This window comes from Sinohyriopsis cumingii, chromosome 14, assembly GCF_028554795.1.
Source record: "Sinohyriopsis cumingii isolate HCF-2022 chromosome 14, ASM2855479v2, whole genome shotgun sequence".
NCBI lineage: Eukaryota > Metazoa > Mollusca > Bivalvia > Unionida > Unionidae > Sinohyriopsis > Sinohyriopsis cumingii.
Genome location: NC_142974.1, coordinates 51,960,970 through 51,983,602, shown reverse-complemented (window position 1 = coordinate 51,983,602; position 22,633 = coordinate 51,960,970). Strand labels below are relative to the sequence as shown.

Here is a 22,633-nt window from a genome sequence, read left to right as displayed (position 1 = left end):
TTGGGGTTTTCTAAGTCCCAGCCATTTACCGAATTCGTTCCGATGTTCTTTTCGCCCCCTCCGTCGCGTGCATGATGAATTCATATGTCTTCCTTGTCGCACAAGTAATGTAACCAGCGTAGGACATTGACCGAGTTTTTACGTTTGACAAAGTTGGTCGCTTGAAGGATGATGACAGCCAGGGTGTGTTCAGGCATGAATAGTTGGCGGTACACTAAGGAACACGCCTTTGCAATGGTGCAAACTTCTTTCAAAGGTTCGACCAATCCGTGTTCCATGAACAGTTCTCGAAATTTTCCACAGCAACGTCGTAAAATGTCCACGTCGGTACGACAATACTTTAACATTTCTTCCTGAAAATCGAAAGGGTCCGAGACGTGAGCTTGGTCGGGGTCGTAGTCTTTAGCCTGAGGAAAATGGGGTAGAACAGCATGTTGATTGGCATCGGTATTGAAAAACAGAGGAAAATAACTTTTAGCTATTTATGTCATTCCAAACGTTTCAGACATTCGACTCAAAGGCATAGCCAATTAACTCATTGAAACTTTAAACTGTACTTGTCCCACTTGTATGGAAATGATTTTGGCTCCGTTCAAAGTGACTTTAGGACGTTGGTGCCATGTTCCGTATCTTATCTGAGAAGAAACTGTCCATCGTATCCCGACAAATTGTGGGCCGTGACATGGTGATAACAATCTCCATAACGTTCGATATCCTCTTGGCTCCATGTCTCGTCAATGGGGTATAAGACCCATTGGGGAAAATCGGCTAGCGTGTTCGATCCCCGAAAGATTTTTTCACGTCCTCCAGTAATTTTGCTGTTGTGAGGGCAGTAACTCAAGATAGACTCTTGGATGCACTTCTCGCACGCTTGATGAGCAAAACAGAAATTAGAAATGTGAATGCCGCTCTCTTGCATGCATTCGAAATCGAAATTCCCTTTCTTCTTGTGGTCATCATCTTTCTTTTGGGGTTGGTATTTTTGAATGTAGCATTCGTGTTCCAAGTCCACGATTTGGTGACAAATGTGACATCGTTTCTTTCCTGAACATACGTGTGCCTTGGCATTACTGGTAAGTAAGCCTTGTCCACAGGTAGGACACAATGTCAAGAGTTGACAAGCACATTTCTGCTGTGAAACTTGTGTCTTAAAATGTTGGTAACAGTCAGGGCTGACAAAAAAGCGCAGAGAAGCAGGGCAATGCACTCGTTCTTGTCCTTTGTCCAGACAGGGTTGAGAAGCCAAACATCCTGAGCATTTCGAACCACAATGCTTGTGTTCCTCTTGATTTTTATAGCCATAGTCACATTTCTCACAGTAATAAGCCTATCCCAGGAATGCAGTGATAATAGCAATGTTATCGAAATGTTCATGGTGATGATAGACGTGAATGTATTATTCATCCTTAAAATCTTTGCCTCAAAGCAACAGAGACTCGCGCACTTCTTGAGGGCGCACTTTCAAGGTGTAGCGTGGAGTTAGGACATCTGGCAATTTTGCATTTCAGGAATGCAACAGGGTGTGTCTTTGGATAGGCCGGCTTGTTGTAACATGAATTCTGCTTCACTTCGTTGTTTGGCTCGATCCGATTGTCGAATAGTTTTCCAGGCTCTTTTCCATTCTGCCGTGTCGTTCTTGCTAGCATACGTTCATCCCACCACGATGGCACGGGCTAAACACATATGGTCTTGAAGGTTGTTTCTATGGACGAGGCTACGCTTGATGCTGTGAAGGTCGTCAACCAATAACATTTATGCGTTGTCCTGTCCCTTGGAGAAGAGAAACGTGGGTCATGGACAGTGTCGTTTTACCATCGGTGATGTCAAACTTGTCATTGGATTGTTGCACGTGTTGTATCTCATCCATGACTTTGCAAGGGGTCAGTTCTGACGGACTGATAAAGTCGATCCAAACAGATAATTTAAATCCGTCGTGATGAAAGGAAAGTCGCAAGCGATAATCTTCTTTGGCTTGACATTGGTGTTTCAGTGTGGTTAACAAAGAATCCCTCACCTCGGTGATGAAGCCCTCTGCTTTTTCCAGTGGTACATCGGACTTGAAATCTTTAAACTTCACCCTGTAAGTGTAAGCCGTGGTTCTAAATTTTCTAGAGGAGCGCTTTTCCGTCTCTAGAATTTGATAGTACCTTTCAGAGTTGACTAAGGGTGGTGAAGTTTGGCTAGGTGCAGACTGTCTGGGACTGGATTCTGGTTCACTCGTGTCATCTTCAAAATCACTGGCATGAATTTGTGCCATGACTTTGGCGATGGTACGAGGCGATATATCACGTTTCTGCCTCCTACTTTCTTCTTCTTCTTTCTTCTCGAATTGATTCGATCGTTTCATCTTGACTGCAAAATATCAAATGACTACATGTAAAACACCATGGGTCACTTTATATCCATGGCAGACCAGCGTATATATAAACGGTGTGTGACTTGCCTTATACTATTCATTTCACTCTCAAACTGAGCCGAACGATGGAATAACCTACACAGATCGAACTTTTCATCAGAGATTTGCGAGCGTTCATCAGAAAAGTTTCTTCAGACAACCCGACGGACTACTCACCCTCCTTTCAAGATAAAAGTCAAGATACTTGCTATATATGTAAGAATAAATGGCATTGGTCTTCAGAGTGTCCATACCGTCAAACATGCAAAACAGGGGTTAGAAGAGACAAAAGTCAAGATACCTGTTATCATTGTCAAGAAATTGGACATTGGTCTCCAGATTGACCTAAGAAACAACAGGAGCAAGAAGAAGAAAGGAATTATGAAGAGGGAGAAGAGATACCCTTCCTTAAGGAAGAACCCAGACACGTGCAGAAAGAGAAACAGAAGAAAAGAAGAAGGGGAGAAATTGAGGAAGAAATGGAGGAAAAACTGTGTAAGTGAAGAAATTTACTAAACAGAGAGAGAGAGAGAGAGAGTGAAGACAGACACAGAAGAAGCATTTTTAAAGTGATATGTTGTGAATTGAATTTTAAAAATTTGTACCAGAATGGACCAATCATAAAACGTATGCTGCTTTATAAATTTCTCCAATTCTTCTTTCTGTCTCTGTTTAAAATTATCCACGTGTGGTAAAGAAATAAAATGTGGCGAATGTACTGGTTCCGGAACTAATTCTTGCGAAAGAAAATCCACAAAATCCCAATTAAAATTAACCTCTTCTGTAACTAAGTCCGGGTTGATTTGGATAGTCGATGCTATTCTATCGTTTTTCGTTTCCACGGCCGGTGCACCCCAATTCATCGTCTTCTTAGTTTCCGACATGATTGAAAACTGTGTCGCATATATAGTTAATGAGACGTCACAGACTGCTCTCTTCGAATTGGACGAGTGATGACTGAATTTTGTGACGCGTGTTTGGATTGGTCAACCAACTCAATCCGTTTCGATCCTTCCTTCCCCTATAAATAACCGCAGTTCGCTACATTCCTTCACCTGTTCTCGAAAACCAACATGAGGACTGACGTAGAATCATCTACTCTCATATATTCAATTATGTTTCGTACGGACTTACCAATGTATGTCCGATCATCGTGGACCATTGTCATGATGATGCATACAAGCGTTTTGAAGAGAAGCATTTACGTGGAGAGGCAAGGCGGTTTAAAGGGGGTTTTGATTTATGGACCAGAAGTGAGACAACGTTTGAGGAAAAGAAAAAGACCTAAGCGATGCCCTCTATGCTAACGGTATGATGTTAACATAAACCCAAAGGCCCTTTTCAGGGCCCCCCATTGATCTCAAAAAGAAATTGACTTTCTTGCCTTACCCCCAATACATTTTAAATTGTTGTATCAGTGTTTAGTCTGTTTTCTGTTTTATGTGATATATATATATATATATATATATATATATATATATATATATATATATATATATATATATGTACACCCCGCTCTTTGCTCAGTCATGTGACGTCACCTGCCCCAAGTTGCTTCAGTGTTACCAATCTCCCCTACCGTGACTTCAGACGCTATATTTCATACCTCGCAAAGGCAACACCTCAAGCTTGTATTAATATATACACCCACCCATCCCCTTGCCTCCTCCCTCGACCAGAATATTCAGAGTTTGATGTAGAGTTTGTATCCCCAAGCCCCTTGTATAAGCTAAGAGTCAACATGTCATACCATACTTCAATGTTTGAAATTTGATAACAATTATTAAACTAATCTCACCGTAACTGCAGTGTTTATATATATATATATATATATATATATATATATATATATATATATATATATATATATATATATATATATATACATGACTTATCGTGCATAATAAGTGACCCAACAATCACATCACATCATTCAATTACATACCACGTTTGTAGAATTACCAGCCAGCGGATTATGAGATGTAGCAACAGACGGACGGATGGACAAACTATGGAATTCACAGTACGGCTAGATGAACTTGATTAAATTAATATAAAATCTAAGCAATAAACGGAGAAGTGTTAAATCTGCATAATTAATGAAATTTACTTTGTTTTCCATTGAAAAGCACTGAAACGTTAATGAACAGTTTGTTGAAGATCGAATACAATATTTTGTATGGACCTTTACAGCAGAATATGTTTTAATTTATACAATCCATCTTTTATCTCATCCTAAAATACGAAGGAGACATGAGGAAATGTATCATTGTAAAATAACGATTGACTTTCTTTTATTAAACTCGATCATTATTAAACAAAGAATCTTGTTGGTGACTAAAACTTATGTTATTATTGCATTTAACTCGAGTTAGTGTTAGGACTGGTCGGCTTGGTGTCAGGATAATGTGTTTGGGACATGATTCTACATGTCGGCGGCATAAAAACCAGTGCTAGATATAACTAAAAAGTGGCACTCTAGATACATTATAGCCATGTGGTCGAACAGTTGTTAAAGCTACGTTAAAAATCCGAATATTCCCTCCCGAAACAAAATAAAATGTTTAAAGCAATTTTTGACAATGGCTTTCGGCGAATTGAGTTATAATTGCATGCACGGAAACCGAAATATACACTTTATTCAATATTACAATGCATGATATGTATAGCTTCGAAAACAAGTCAGTCAAATAGCAAAAATAATAAACATTTGTGATAATTACATATGTAAATAGCTACGATTAAGTAAAAATAAATTGTTTATTTTGATTTGAAATTTTTGCAGAATCAGATGAACTTGATAGTACGGCTGGAAGCCTTTTGTGTATAGAATTTTTTATTTGCTTATGTTACAATGATCCAAAAAGAAGAAGGAAAAACTCAGAAGTGTTCGAGGTCCATTACTTTTTTAATATTTATTGTTAAATTCAAAGATTAATTTCGAACTTTTAAATTCTTTTAACGTGTGATTCAACTTTTAATACAACAAGCACATATGTGGATCTAAAACAATTTAATCTGGTATCAGTCAGTTCTATTCCTACCTCTAATAAATGGCTAAAATACAGGTATAACAATATATGATTGATTGATAATCTAACGCAATAAATAACAAGTGTAACGTAAATATTTGATGGGTAATGGAACTAGAAATATATAATCAGAAAACACACCCATTTGCCAAAATATATCATTTGAATAAGGAATATCTCAAAATAAAGTATTGCAGAACCATTTGATGGTGTAACGCATGTGATACTTTTGATGGTGTTACTGTATAATATTGTTAAAAATATTAAATTGATGAGATAAGTTTTAAAACGGCCAAAAAGGATGAGTCGGACAGTACTTATTTATAAAATTCAACAACTAAATATTTTCCTTAGAATGGAACATGACAGTGTAAAAATTATGTTACGGCATTACTAATTAAATCCCAAATAATCACAGAATTACACATACATGAGCTAATGATTAACGTTTTGAATAAACTTTAGTGGAAATTCATATTAAATCCAGCGCTAATGGTATTTTATGTGTCAATATTGGCCCGTGCATTGGTGATGTGCTAACCGTCATTTGTTCAGTCATAATAATGTAATCCAAGAATGTATCCTTACTGCAGTTTCATTGTAAATCCAAGTGACTATTTGAAATAATGTTATGTTTGATAAGCACTTTGTATTTCAATGAATAAACAATTTGAATGAATGAAATTCCAGTCCAAATGAACCGTTGGACACAATAACAATATAATGTATTCTGTTCAGATCTTAAAGCATGAATTAACAATTGCTAGAAAAAACACGAATATAGTCATTTACTTGACCTCACGTCATGATTAGCGTTTCCTAAAAAAACAACTAGTACCTCTTAGAAGGTTACTGATGTTTACACAATATAATCTTAGTTATAATTATAATATAAAACGAGTGTCAGAGTGGTCTAAAGTGCTCTCCGTTACGGATCACTGCCATCTCACCTCTGTCTGATTGGGTTGGAATCTCGGATTCGGCTTATGTAGCAATGTGAGAAAGCTTGCCAGTAGCTTCTCGTGGGTCGGTAGTTCTTCCCGCGGTTTTTCCGGGTTCTTCCTCCTCCATTAATACTGGCCGAGATGCATATCATATCGTGTGCTGAAAAATGGTGTTAAACACCACAACAACAACAACATAAACAACACTAATATAAATGTTGTAAATAAAATTTCCTTGACTCAAGCCATAATAATACTCTTTCTCATACCCATTCTCATAATAAACTGTTTGCTCCATATTAGTTGTTTATAGATGAAAATGAATAAATTATGGATTCAGTTTAACTGGAAAATGAAATTGATTTTGGACATGATCAATAGCATATAATGAATGATATATATATATATATATATATATATATATATATATATATATATATATATATATATATATATGCATTTTATTTTTTAACTCTTGTTACATAATACGGCTGTTAATTGTACAGATTATATTTATATAGATATTGCGTACGTGACATCGATCTATTAAGAACATGATATAAAACCGGGTCTCTGCATAGATGTTTATGTATATGTTGATAACTACTTGTGTAATATAAATAATAAGACTTAGTAACGACTTTGGGTTAATTTCTCAGCGGTGGCCGACAAAGACTCTTCCGGTCGGTTAGGACAGGAAACAATATATAATCCCGAAAGAGACTGCCGTTTGATTAAAGAGGGTTGTTATTACATCGGCGTACGCTGATTAAGAGATTATCAAATGTCTGGCATGCTCAATCTATACGTCCCATCATTTATTTACGTGACATGTCCACGCTAAAGTGGCTTTGTCTGGCCACCGATAACACCAATTCAGTTACCCAGCCAAGTGCATGACTGCATATTTTCAGCTATAGGCACGACCTTGTAGCTGTCTCCGAAATCACCCGGAGAAAAAAAAAATTCCAGGTAGGAAATGATGTTGATGATGTTGCTACAGTTTGGATATTCATGACATGTCTTACTTCATTTAAAAATTATCTAAATGTTAGATCGGGTAAGGGCAATGTTTTAGTAAATTATCATCCTCCGAAATTATTTATCTGAAGACACTAGAGAGAATGCATCACAACATTTATATCAAATGAGACCATCTTCTTATAGGTTTCGGATAAGCTTAATTTGGATACAAAGGGCATTAATATGTTAGGGTTAGTTCCATTCGACTATGTGATTTCGTAAAGAAGGACTGAATTAGGAGGTAGCAGAGAGTAATTTCAAACTGTTAATATAAGCAGGTAAATAGTTTTATAGAAGCAAGAAGCAATATTAGCTAACATTTTTCATTTCATTCAGTGACTCTAAACAAAGAAACATAAATCCAAGTCCTGGTAGACAGACCTAAATGTGATATGCGTGATATTAGGCTGTCCTATATGTCAGAAAGAACTAACTGTTGACATTTACATTAATGAATGAACATGCGAATTTCTTAGAATATGTTATTTTTGTGTGCTATGGATCACATGAAACTACCATCATTAGAAAAACCAAGATTCAAAATTAGAAATGTATCAGCCAATATATATATATATATATATATATATATATATATATATATATATATATATATATATATATATATATATATGTATGGAGTATACACAAACACAGACACACACACACACACTCACAAACATATATATTTTTACGCCAAAGTGTATACACAAGTATGATTTTGTCTTCCAGGCCTAACACCTAACACATCATTTATGCAGGTGAGCTAAATTAGGTCAATTCGTGTTTCTTATTTCATCAGTTGCCATTTAGAGCAATTAAGGATACACACGTATGTTATTGCTTGGTTATTGTTTCACCTCCACACAAAAGAAAAAAATATTTAACTGGAAGAATGCCAGAAATAAACACCTCCTCCAAGGGAAATTGCAGGGAAGCTTTTTCACATACGTCGACCTAACCGAAAGCTCTAAATCATACGTTTGAGGTGAGATGTCAGCGATCTGTCTATGCAAGTACCTTGAACCACTGCTATACAGATATTATGGAAATGCTGTTAAAATATGATAATGTGTGGTAGGTTTGCTTATTTCTGTAACATATCATACTCATTGTCATTGGTTTAAAGAGACACTATTCCCAGACATTTGACAGCGCGTTTCACGCGCATTTCTCTAAACGAACATGAACTACGTTATTGTTTCGAAGGTTAACGCCAAATACGAATCAAACGAGATAACATCTAGTATCAAATGCATATAGTCAACAATTAATTATTCACTAAATCCATCGCTTCTAAGAACATTTCCCTTTTTGTCAAATTTAGGGGTAAATCCACCTCTAATTTGTCTGTTTCGGAATATAGTCTGATTATAAAAGTATGATCTTGGAAAGCGTAAGTGCCAATTTCGCATGTATAATTTTCAAAACAATTCGTCGCTTGATAATTTAGCTATAAATTCTAACTCTGTTTAGTAAAGACAAATGTACATTATATACAGTAAACTTGCATTGTAGCATATTTAATTTTGGTCAAAATTGTATTGGTTGCAGGGACAGCTTCTTAAGAAAGAACCAGCCAGTACACAGTCAGGTCTTTTGAGCGGGCCCATAATATTCCCATATAATAGCAGCAGGTCTACAGTTCAGTCGACTGATTCTGGATCTTTACGGCAGCAGAATGTACCTAATTACGCATATCCATTATCATTATTGTAAATTGATTGTGTTGATTTAAAGTAATATATATGTATAGTTTTAAATCTCGTTTCATGTTCAAGATTATAGTTAATTATGTAGTTATGGAGACAAACATGAACATGAAGGCGAGCCAATTAAAATGGGACTCTTGGGCTAGTCTTTAAAACAGTTATTTTATGATACTGATGATTTAATTAAAGCATACATTCAAACGCCACTTTACACGTTTCATCTTCGAAACAGCATGGAATGATTAGTACCATATGTGAATCTGCTGTATATCATGAAAGAGCTGTGCTATGTAATGACTTGAATTAAGTATCTATATATACTTACTACGGATTAACCTATTGGATGATCCGCTTTCTGTCCGTATGTAAGTACAAGTTTCCGATCGCTAATCCTCTAAAATACACTGCAATTAGCCTTTACACATATTTATTCTATAGGTCACTTGGTTGTAAATTAAAATGGTGCCGCAAGGATATCGAGTATGGATGTCACAACGGCCATCTTGGAAATTGTGCTATCGTTATATACCCTGAATGAATGGTCATAATGATTATATCAACACGGGGCTTCACTAAAAGGCCGTATACACTGTCTGGTGCGTAGTAAATGATATTACTGCCGTATACTCACCGGGATATACATATCTTGAAAATGTACTAATCACTATTTTACCTGAACTGGGCGTCATTGTGACATTAGGTAATTTATAAGATAACTTCTTATGATCTCGTGTTAATCTTAAATTAAAATACTACCTATCTGAGGGATAATTGACATCTGGAAAATATGATAATTTTATTTCTTGTGAGGTCTACAAGTCCGTTTATTAAAATGGTGCCAGTCTGCGGTATACTATGACCTTGTTATCACTACTTCATCTGAACGCAAAGTCAAACTGACAAAGGGATTCATACAAGAGTGTTAATGATGCATACTTGGTACTAAATGTAGACAGTGTCAATCTGCCGTCCAGTATGTTTGCCATAACAACCAATTTGAAAATCGTTTTATCCCTGAAGTATATTATAGATGGTTGCGAAAACTCATTAGTTAAGAGACAAATAGTATGGTCTTGAATTCCTGGAACTGCCCATCACCGTGTAGAGCGACAATCGCTTCGAGGACAATGTATGTTATATTTTGGCCTCCAGTCTATGTTAAACCGGAATTAATGAATTATGAATTTTGACTTACAAAACTGCAGAATAATATTGATTAAGGTTTGCACCTAGAGCCAAATATAATATTATATTAAACTTATCACAAATAAAATATTGCTATTAAATTAGTTGTTTAATTCTATATAAGGTTCACTCATAAATTTTACAGATCTGCATCTACGCGAGAGCAAGCTGGATTTAGCAGGAATGTCATTTAATTGAGCCTAATCCTCCATATTGACTTCCATTATGTCCTGTTTCCAAAAAAGCTTCAACATTATCAATGATGTATCTGAGAAAACTGGTTCTAGATGATGGACCGGATTGTATCATTTCTTCCCCATATACCTTGTTGTAATATATATGCATTATTGAATTATTTGGCTTTCCAAGATCAGTGTCACTAAACGTCGGGTTGATAGCTTTACGAAATTCCTTTTTTCATGAATAAAGGCATATCGTTACAGTTAGGAGCGCCAGTTCGTCCCCTGTGAATGTTGACAATTAATCCCAAGATATTACGGGGTTTCTGCTATATTTTTTGTAGGATTTAATGCATAATTTTTGATTGGTGCTTCTATAAAATTTTCCAAAATGTCAGCCGTCAGAAACAACCGGTCTTCATATACATATGATGGCATTTACCAAAATTAATATAGCTAAAATGTTTTCAATCAACACATAGTAATTTATATCATCTTCTGATAATCATAGTACATCAATATTAGTTTCTGACTCTCTCTGTCTATGTCTCGCTCCATTTGTATTGCTAATTCATCATTATATAATACATAATCCCATCTAAACATATTTATATATTTTGTTAATTGAGTTCGAGCTCAGCACATTTTAACATGTATAATTTATATTTTATACTTAGAAAGAGACTCGGCATACCGGTAGAGAAACATAAAGTTAACATAACGGTCCTCTGAAAACATCTAGTGTCGTTATTCATAACTTTCACACCAGTCGTTTCTATTTTAGTTGATTCATTATTCGTTCGTACTGACTTGGAAGCAATATCTTACAATCTGACTCCAGCTAATGTAGAAATGGATCGGGATGTTGTTAACGAATGTTTTCCACTCTGTACTATGATAAGCTTAGTCCAAGTGTAAATATGGTATAGTTACTATATGGTATACATTACTTTCATCTTTTTAGTTCGAAGAAAGAAACCGAAATTGCCACGAGACTCTATTCAACAGGGCACGGTCTGCAATTGCGCATAACAAAGAAGAACCGAAGATTGAGACTAGAATTATACAGGTATCTACAGCGTATCTGTGTCACCAAATATATGTTATGTCACTAGTTTACTTTATCAGACGCTCTACATTCCACACTTAATTTGTACACCATACTATGTCATTTGTAACAAACTTAATCGCGCACATTTTTTAGAAAATACTAAGGCACTCTATAAATATTATATTTATTTTGAAACTTATTAACATGCCATATTTGTGAATCAAACTGGTGATGCATTTTTGGATTTCATGTTAATGATTTATTTTCAAGTACAATAAGTAAAACTATACTCCAACATGTTCAGCTGGGATATGCACAACGTTGTAGGACAGGATGTGTATAGAATTATGTAGTCATTATCAGTGCTTCAACAACATGAAGAACGTCACTATTATGTATAGAATGATCGACTGTTTATCAATCAGATAATACCGATTCAATAAACCGAGTTAATAAGGTCAAATAATTTTGCACACACATATAAATACATCCCTTCTGTAATGTCAGAACTCCATGTATATTGTAGACTAATACAATAGAAACAACGTACGCTCATCCATAGTATGGATGACTTTGCTATCCGGTCAGTCTAGATTTAAATGTCTAGAATTTGAATCTTTGAATATTGTATTGCTGATACATATTTCAGTGTTTGCTGTTTGTGTTAATAACTATAGATATATAATGAAATCCGAACTGCACAAGTAAATGTAATATAATCAGTTTCATGCTTCGCAACGGTGGCTCAACACCTTTTAATCATAAATCTTCTCGTACACACGAAGCCACAACCTTTACCAGCTATCCCAAATGTTGATCCTGGGTTTGTTAAACAAACCCATTGAATACGCGACGATTCCTCATACCGTATGTCATTGTTTACATTACGATTGAGGCTCTGTGTGAAACTTCTCTTTTTGAAATAATGATGTCTTTTTGATTAAACAAAAATACATTAAACAATGCATTTTATCGGTGACTTGCAACTGCTTTTGGCATTGCAATTATCGAGGTTTAGAGTCAAATATTTCTCGCAAATGAAACTAATTTTTGTAATTCATAGCAACATCTTTTATCTTTGAATACAAATAAATACAATAAGATAAACACATCGATATTTAAAGATTATGTGCTCTACATCACCACATTCTCTTACAAAATTTATGATGATATCGTTTTATTTGTTATTAAAAACGTCTGTCTGAGGCATACATCCTTTAGAAGAACTACCTCAATATATTGATTAAGGATAAATCTTAAGCGAAAGTATTCATAATTTTCTAAACGGATGCAAATTATACATATATTACATTCTCGCAGAAACAAAATATACATCTGCGCTCAATCCACATGTGGTTCTCAATAAATAAACACAAATTGTCTATAATTTGCCTTCATGCAAGTCCTCGTCGCTATATTACTTGGTCATGAGTCATCTCTGAGGACCGTGTGGGTTATGCTTTACATTTGAAATGTTTTTTGTTTTGATAGCATACTAACTTAGTTAAATCGTCCACAGAGGACCTAATTTTTTTAAATAATAATCCATGGCTAAACAAATTAAGAACATTAAGATTCCCTGTACATGGTAATGTGGAGTTTGGTGTCAGTCTATGCTACTTCGATGGCGTGTTCGCTTTTATAGGTGTTTATTTTTTTATCTTAATCTTACAATAGAATCCTCATAATGTTTAGAGGGTCTGGAATGAATATGGGTTAGTGTGAGACATGTATTTGTTTGAAATTGTCCAGCATGATTACAATTTTGTGTGTTTATAAGTGTTGGTATTAACGTTTTCGACTAAATAGAGAACATGTTCATTACTTTCTTCACAATCTGGATGCATTTACATTGTTGTATAATTCAAGGTTGATTCAAAATGATGATTATATCTTTGTTGGTGTTGGAAATATTTGATTTGATTTGTTTGATATGGTACAGACAAATATGGTAATTATGACATATGCTTGATAGGGATAAATATATAATACTAACCCAGTCAAAGTTTTCCAATCACAGACTCCACGTTGAAACCGTTTGTCGGAAGGATACACCGTTTCAGGAAGGAACATATAAGCATTGTGATAAAAATGATAGTGTGGACGAACATCACTATTTGCTTATTTATCCAAAAAGTTAATAAAGAAAGAGATATATTTCTGAAACCTTTTAATTATCGTAAACGATATTTTCGAAAGTTACTAACCTTATTTCTCACCAGTAATTGCAAACTTCTCCACATTATTGCCAAATGTGACACTATCATAATGAAACCAGTATCATAAACTGTATAATATTTGTAGAAGCGGAGAGATTCCATATTGTGCAGTTATATACGATTTTTTGTCTCTCTTAGATTTGTGTACCCTCTAGGATAGTACATGTTTAATATGATAACAATGTTAATGTTATCTACCCAAATGATCTCACATGAAGTCCGAATGATTTATTCTGGCTCTGATTGTAAATGTTGACATGTGATTTGAATTGTATCTCCATATGTCAATGTCATATCCTTATACTATTCTGGCAGTTGTGCTATTCTAATATTGCACCATTTTTATCTGAGTTTTAATGTTATGTCAATTTCTGATAAGAAAAGACAAGTGTTCTGCAATATTATTCTCTTAAATCCCATCATGTGACATTGAGTCCCTTCAAGTCAGCGTTACCCCCTTGTATTTTGCAAGGAGACAGGTAACACACGAGGTCATTTTGAGTTCTCTGTCAGACGCGTTACTTCGATATACCGATTCAGACAGTATCACGCAATTACCTCTGCTTCATTTATCACATAATATATGACAATATCCACTCTCAGGCCTTCAATATGACGTTGGGCTCAACCATATTCAATTGTATTACACCGACCTTCGCAGCAATATCATTTTATCTCAACGATATACTGCAACAAATAAAACTAAAGAAAATAGTAAACATAAATTAATAAAAATGCTGATAAATCCAAATTGATGCATGGTATGAACAGCTTTTACTTCCTCGTTTGCAGATTATGGTGGATAGTCATTGTAGAGAAGTAACATCATGTTCATTTGCAACATTATCTTCATCAACATATGTAGTTCCTTACTCATGTAATCGTCCTTGTTCGTCCTTCTCCAACACTCATCAATGGTATCGCGTTCATATATCGGAAAAGGCGTCCGCCATTACGTTCATTTCAGGTAGGAGTTTTGTTTCAACTCTCCTGCATGAGCAATGTGTCGAATTACCAGTTATACCTCGACCGCCCACCTGGATGCTCATTATTCATACTGTATTGCTGGTATGCTGGCATCCGAACTGCGGTAGGTTAATTCACCAGAATGCGATCTCAACCAAAATTCAACCCTTGCAGCTTCAATGACATGTCAATGAGTTACTAGCGGCATACAACTGTAAATCACAATATGTTTAGAAGCCAATTTGTCGACTTTGTGGTACAATTACAACTTGATTTATAACAGTAAGTCTGAAGTGGATATTGCAATAAGAGGCTTAGTGCATTAATCGCATGAAAATCAAAGCCATTCTAAATACCTTTGTATGTTTAGCTACTTTGCTGAGTTTACAACACATTACAAAATGAAGCTAAAGCTATTTATTGCACTGACACTCGTGGTAATTGGAGAAGTTTCAAAGACGTGTGTTACACTAAAGACGTAAAACCATTCTCAGTATCCATCCTTTAACTGACTAAATTCTTTGGTTTCCTCTTTTGAAGCCAAGAAGCTGGATCCTACCACAATCTGTAGCGACTATGTTATCACTTGAACTCGGTATTAGTAGCAAATATGCTTACATGCCAGTCAGCCTACATTTTCTCTAATTGTCAGGATCACAAACATTAAAATGTGTTTTGTATGTTTTATTTATACATCTGGATAGGTAACGAAAGAAATCCAAATAAAAATATTTTCATTGTATATTTTATATACGTCGGGAATGCAGTTAAAATATGAGTTTACAACACTGGAGAAAAAGATGGACTATTCTAGGACTTTTGATTGTGCTGGCACTCGTGCTAAAACTGAAACGAATGAACTACAATACATTGTCCTATATTCAATTCAAATTTCTTTAGCTAACACCTACATTTAGAAACTTTTCCATATCATTTATACGTAAAATGTTCATAACATTAAATGGTTGATATGGCAGTTATAAATTCAGACTTAGAAAAGTAATGCAAATGGAACTTTTTGCAGTGAGCTTTGTAAAACATGTTTCATTGTAGTAAAGCTTGTATTGATTACAGGGACAACTTATTAGGAAAAGATCAGCCACTACACAGTTGAGCGAGTTGAGGGAAGGCACATGCATCTCATTTGGCAGTAACTCCACTTTTGCGCCTTGTGATTCTGGATCTGCACAGAAGCAGAATGTAAGTAATTACTTATATATCGAACATCACTATAGTTTTCCATTGACTATATCAGAGCCTGTAACAGAGAATGGACAAAAAGTGGTACTTAATGACTTACAATTAAGTTGTTTCGATCTACCAGCCACATGGTCACAAGTCATATGTTTATCCATCTTTAGTTACTCTGTAAAAATTGGAAATGGTATTCCTCCTTAACTATACGGAGAAATTCTTTAAACTTAATACACACATTTTTCCTATAGTCTATGTGGTCGTAAATGAAAAACGGTGCTGCTGGGATATACAATATGGTTGCTGCTATAGTCGGCTGCTGTAGCCATCTTAAGCTCTTGTGATCACTAATTCCCCCCAAATTGCAGGTAATATCAATATTTGAATCTCACTAAAGGTCTCCGTATAATGTCTAGTGGGTCATAACATGTAATTATGTGAATCTAGCATCCAATATAGCCGACACGGCAGTCATTTTTAGAAAGTTGTTTTTACTGCGTCTCCTGAGCGGAAATGCATAGCTAAATGTATATTTCACTTCTTATGATATCAACATGGCGTCCAAAATAGTCATTAAAATACTGTCATTACTACAGCTTCTGAATGTCTGGTTATATCCACATAATTCTAATTCAAAACTTGCATTGCTACTTGGTCCTAAATTAAATTGGCGTCAACCTTCGTATAACATGGTTAGCCGTCTTGCATATCTTGGTATGACTATTTCTAAAGTACACAATGATTTCTAATAATGTCTACGTGGTCCTTTATGACCATTGTGCAAAGCTGAAATCCAATACTTTTGCCAAAGCAGCTACTTTTTTAATCTTTCTCTCAATGAAGAATATCATAGATGACTTCATCTTTCAGTAGTTAAAATTAAAAAAAGGTCTGATCTTGAATCCGTGAAAATTAGTTTTCTCCAATGCAAAGTTACTTCTTTTGAGGAATACATGTTAGATTTGACCTCAGGTCTGCGGTATATTGGATGTACGGGATCAACCAATCCGACTAGTTTAAATGGGAAATCCTCATGTTTGTTATTTCCAAACATGCATCCACATATAATATGAGACTGAGTTAGTGAATTACATCTGATTTATCTACTGGGTTTGGTGCAAAGATATCGCAAATGTGCTTGCTTTATAATTAGTCGGCTAATGCTACCTAATATTCACTCAGCTATTTTTTCTATCTGATTCCTCTCGGTAGAAAGCGAGAAATTGGTTTGACTGTCCTTTTGTAATCGTTCCTCATCTCCTTAATTTTATTGACGTGAAAGCTAAGAAATGTTTTAACACGATTTTGTGATGATTTACTCTTAAGCTTGCCACACACAGCAAAAAAGTTATTAATATACACAATAACCTATGTTTGGTCGCCTCATTAATCTTACTGGCTTTCTAAATTTTAAAATTTGAATTTAAAATTTCAAAATCGCTTTATATTATAAACGTTTCCTATACGAAAATTTGAGTACAAACGAGTTCAATTATATGATATGATCAACTTGCACTCAAAACTTTGACATTTAGATTAAATACATTTTCAACTAATAATATGATATTTATAGGTCTAAAATTGCAAGCATACTTTTCGTAAATAATTATTTGTATATGTTGTTTATGTCGTATACGAGCCGGAAAATAAGTGATCCACATATAATGATCGATTTATCATCTTCTTATATTAGTAGTTGACCACTGATATAATCTTTCTGTCTCACTCTTTTTGAATTGTTATTTAGCATTCTCAATCAATATAATACACTATCCATAGCTTTAGAGTTATTCATGTCCACAAATTTTGTAATATCTTGTGATCAAAGGCGAACTTGATGCTGCCAAAATTAACTTGTCAACGTGATTTCCTATATTTAGAAACGTTCTAGCATTCCATTTGGCAGGAGACAAAGTTGGTATACTAGTCCACTGAAAGAAACTATTATTCATGACATTCACTCAAGCTTTTTCTGATGTAATATCCGTGAGTGGAGTAATATATGTTTTCCCCTGGAATACGTCTGCATTTCGACAAGTCAAGATAAATGAAAAGGATGTGGCACATAATACACTCCAGATATAAATAAGTTTTAAACTCGTCCCTTCCTTCAGCAAAGCACTCAGAATATTGCTGTCATGTGTACTCACATCCAAGCCACTGTGTACTTACAAAAGTGGTACTAAACTTCGGAACTGCGATTCCTGCTGGACGTAGTTTTAGCAGACGTTTCACTGGTATTCGTTATATTCAATTATTCCATCGGGTTTACAACTGCGAACAGTTTCCATTTGTTCTTTCATCTCTGACATAAATGTATCTAAGTCATTATTATAGAGGTACATCCGATCTACTGGAGGTTAAAATGTTTCTACAATGACTGGCTATATTCTCCTTTCAAGCACATCTGTGACGATAGCCTGAGTTTGTCTGCCTTAAGAACTGATTTTTTGGTGGTTTATATTAGCTTGTATGGTTAATAATTAATTTCCTTAGCTCTCATGCTGACTTACTTTGGATTGAAACTCGTTTATATTGTTCAATACCTAGTTTCCGAGTGGATGGTATTGGCATTTTAACGTTAATATCCGCTGTGGTTCATCTGCGTATTTAATATTCGCATGATGTTATAATGTTTACCAGAATGGTTTAATGTCAATATCGCTACTCCGAAACAATTTCTCACAGCCTGAACTATATTCTGTTTTTGGCAGACATTCAAATTTGCAATCTCGTTTTTGTTTCGTTTCGTTTGATTTTCTTCAGTTCTCATTTTCCATATTGAATTGATTTTATATATATATATATATATATATATATATATATATATATATATATATATATATATATATATATATATATATATATATGTATATATATATATTATTCTGTGACAGGTTGACGAAGATCACATTATTCTGGAGAAAATTTAAATAGATGCTCATTTGTGCATAGGACTTTCTTATTTTAGCCATTTAAAAACGCTTAAATGAATTTTAATTATTTATCAGTATAAAATATTGAGAAAAAGGCCAACTAAAATTAAGAAAAGAAACCAAGATAATGTAAATGAACGATCGTAACGGATATATTGATTGGATCAGCTGGAAAACAAATAATAACTCATGTGTGAAACACTTCATTTAAGAGGTAATACGTTAATACTTTGAGGTTATTTATTTTAGTTATACTAGAATGAAAACCATGTCATCGGCTACAGCGAATTTTATCAATTTGCAGTTATAAGACCCTAGCAGAAATCCTGTTAATAAAAATAGCATATCTCATGCAAAATATTTCAACAAAATACTGCTAAAATGGGTAACCTTGAAAATTTCTAACATCTTGGAGTTTGTTTTAGTGAGAGAAAAATCAACAAGTAGCGTTACGTTTGCTTAATATACTTTATAAACATTATTCATATGAAAACTGCAAATATGCATAAAGAGATATTGAGTATATTGATATACATGGAAGATTTGAAACATCACCACTACCAACAACAACATCATCATCAACAATAAATATGAGAAAAACAAATATTAGCATTATGGGAGATTCGATTGACAATAAACAATTTGTTAAAATGTTTTAACATTTTGATTAGGGAGTATTTAAAACTTGAAGGAAAGTTGACAACTAAGACGCTAATGATGTTGCATTCTACGCATAATATGTGTAAATTGTGAATAAGTTTGTCATGACTGTAGGTGCCATCGAGGATAAGTATATTTACAAGCATACAGTTTTTATCCCAGATGTCAGAATAAAATTAATGTAATACAGAAATGTAATTAAAACTGTCAAACCAGAATGTGGTAATTATAACAATTAAGAACTGCGTCACGTTAGAGCTTGAAATAAGATGACAAATACATAAGTGTACTTCAAAAGCATCTTATTTACTTAAAATCATTGACGAATTAGATGAGTAAATTAAGAATAAAATTAGAGCTTTTATATTTTGTTAGACACGTACACTACGCAGGATTAAAAAACCTGAAGTAAATCAAGGGAGAATCTAATAGGAAATAATTACAAAGGAGTTTTCCATATAAATGACATTCTATATGAGAACATTGTCACCGATTCTAAAATATCATGGATTATATGTGTAAGTTGGATTATATAATTTACATATCGTTAGCTTTACCAACTTTGGAACATCGGTGCAGGCGTTGTTTAATTAGTTTCTTAGTAAATCTGAAATTATAAATAAAGTTACAAATATTAAAAATTTAGTTGGATGAATATGTCCATTGAAAGGTTGGGATGAAAATCGGAAACGTAACGAAATGTAAATCTGAATAACAATTGGGTTGTAAAATTAGGTCGCCTTTCAACCTGAAGCCCTGCTGTTACCAAAGATTATACTGATAATAATATTTATTGTTCATAATCAATTTCAAAGGGATGATTGTCAAGTACATAGACAATAAATTATTCATATGTTGAAATTATATAATATAATTAGGACCAATATAGGAATTTCTATAGATATGAATACTGTAAGATATGTTGGCGCATGAGCAGCTGTGGAAAAGTTTATCGTTAGACACGATAATGTTCAAAATAGTACTAAGCTATGACAGCGAACGCGACCTAACATTATTTCATTTTCTGAAGTGTTAGTAATGCGGATCGGTGTCGAATGCAGTAGTCTGTCCGTCCATTAACACTAGTGTGCGATAGCTACATATCGTAAGCTACATAGAGGATTGACACATAACTACACACACACACACACACACAGAGTCATTTCTTGTTTTTATATTGCTTCGCATTATGACTCAATTGGAAGAGCAACATAGGATATGTATTAACAGACTTCTACTTAAATCTGCTATGTAGTATAATAAAACGGCGATAAGCTGTCATCCAACATTTTTTCATTACTCTTCCTTACGGAAACTCAAATTGACTGCAAGACTGATAATATTGTCTAGTTGGTCAGAAACGAAAGTTCTGAAGAACTGTGAGATCTTACAGTTAAAACATTATAATTATAATCTTATTATCGTTTCTCCTCCTGAATGAATACATATATCAACATGACGTTTGCACTAAATGTATTTATATGATGCCTAGTTTATCCCGAATGAAAATGGTGTCGGCCTGGTGTGCATACAGCTGTCATTTCAGCCATTCTGAAATACGTCTATCGCCACTCCACCTGAAAAGAAAGACATATCAAGACAGGGCTTTCTTAATACATCCAGTTTGTATCTTGTCGTAAATGTAAATGAAGTCTAGTGCGGCAGTCAAGTGCCATCTTTAAAATGTCGCTAGTGCTACCGATGGATTGTCTTATCAACTTAAGATTTTCACTTAACTATTTCGCACCGCTCCGGTGGCCTAGTGGTTTTAGCGTCCGCCTGGGATGCGGGAGGTAGTGGGTTAGATCCCCGGCAGAGTCATACCAAAGACTTACAAAAATGGTATTAACAACTGCCTCGCTTGGCGCTCATCATTAAGAGGTTAGTGTTATGACTGATTGGACTGGTGTCAGGATAATGTGACTGGGTGGGATATCATGCTACATGTCTGATGCATGATGTTTCAGTGCTAGAAAGCACTATAAACTGCCACACTGCAGACATTGCAGCGATATGACTGAAATTGTTTTTTAAATCTACGTTAAAAATCCAAATCAAACACACAAACACTTAACTATTTCGTATGATATCAAATTAGTCTTGAATCAAAATGGTATCATTCAGATATATATTAAGGTCTCACAAAGGCCATCTTGAAACTAGGGTAGTCAAGTACTCAATGCCTGTTTAATGTAGGTAGGTACATATCTGATATGCATTTTGGTATTTATGGGAAACAGTAAGCATTATCAAATGAACACTGTACCCTCTCAATTCATAGAAAACAAAGGCGACATTTTGTTTTCTTGGGAAACATGTTCAGCTTTAAATTACGATCAGAATAGGCAATTTGTTACGGGACTTGATTTCTAAAAACTTTCCTTTCATTGGCGAGATTACTGAAAATCGTCTCTACGGCGTTTTCCTCAGGGAAGAATACCTTCCTGACAATCTTTATGTCACACCCAACCACAATGTATGAATGAATATATATATATATATATGTATATATATATATATATATATATATATATATATATATATATATATATATATATATATATATATATATATATATATATATATATATATATTATTTGTATTACTTGCTCAATGTCATATACTTTGTGGATTTCAAAATTGTGAGCTGAAACTGCAATTTGTATATATATATAAAATGTGCTTTTATTTGATTTTGATTTTTTTTTCATTTGAGGATATAAGCACCTTTCTCAGGCAGGAAAATAAACATGTATTTAGAAAAATTAACTTTGCAATAAATAATGATTTTTCGGATTATCTAACTTGCAAACATCTATATAATATTTATTTTGCTTATGTTTTCTTTCTGCATGTATTAATCATTAACTGTTATTTACCCCAAACAATCATTTTTAATATCTTTTTAGTTTACTGTCTGATCAACAATACTCTTTTTCACGCTAAATTTGAAAGAATGTTGTTTATTATCCTCTGTAAAATATTGAAAGTTAATCATGTTATTTTTTTTTAATGGAATAATGAACATGTTGTCACCAATTTTGACTTGTCAGCATGATATCCATACTTAGAAACGCGTTCGATATTCCGGTTGGTAGGAGAAAAATACACTGACAAAACAACCACTGAAATCATCTAGT

General features: G+C 34.3%; 1 protein-coding gene across 17 annotated transcripts in view; it reads left to right on the top strand.

The window, feature by feature from the left end:
• The window catches only part of LOC149783799 (uncharacterized), a 71,937-nt gene that overhangs the window by 34,373 nt on the left and 14,931 nt on the right, over positions 1-22,633 (top strand). For 13 of the 17 annotated variants that reach the window (XM_089932021.1, XM_089932019.1, XM_089932012.1 and 10 more), the window contains 3 exons: positions 8,946-9,074; positions 11,432-11,536; positions 15,778-15,903. In XM_089932021.1, coding sequence (XP_089788147.1) covers positions 8,946-9,074; positions 11,432-11,536; positions 15,778-15,903 — 360 coding nt within the window. The remainder of the gene's footprint in view (positions 1-8,945; positions 9,075-11,431; positions 11,537-15,777; positions 15,904-22,633) is intronic. The other 4 variants (XM_089932024.1, XM_089932022.1, XM_089932023.1 and 1 more) reach the window with 3 other exon arrangements.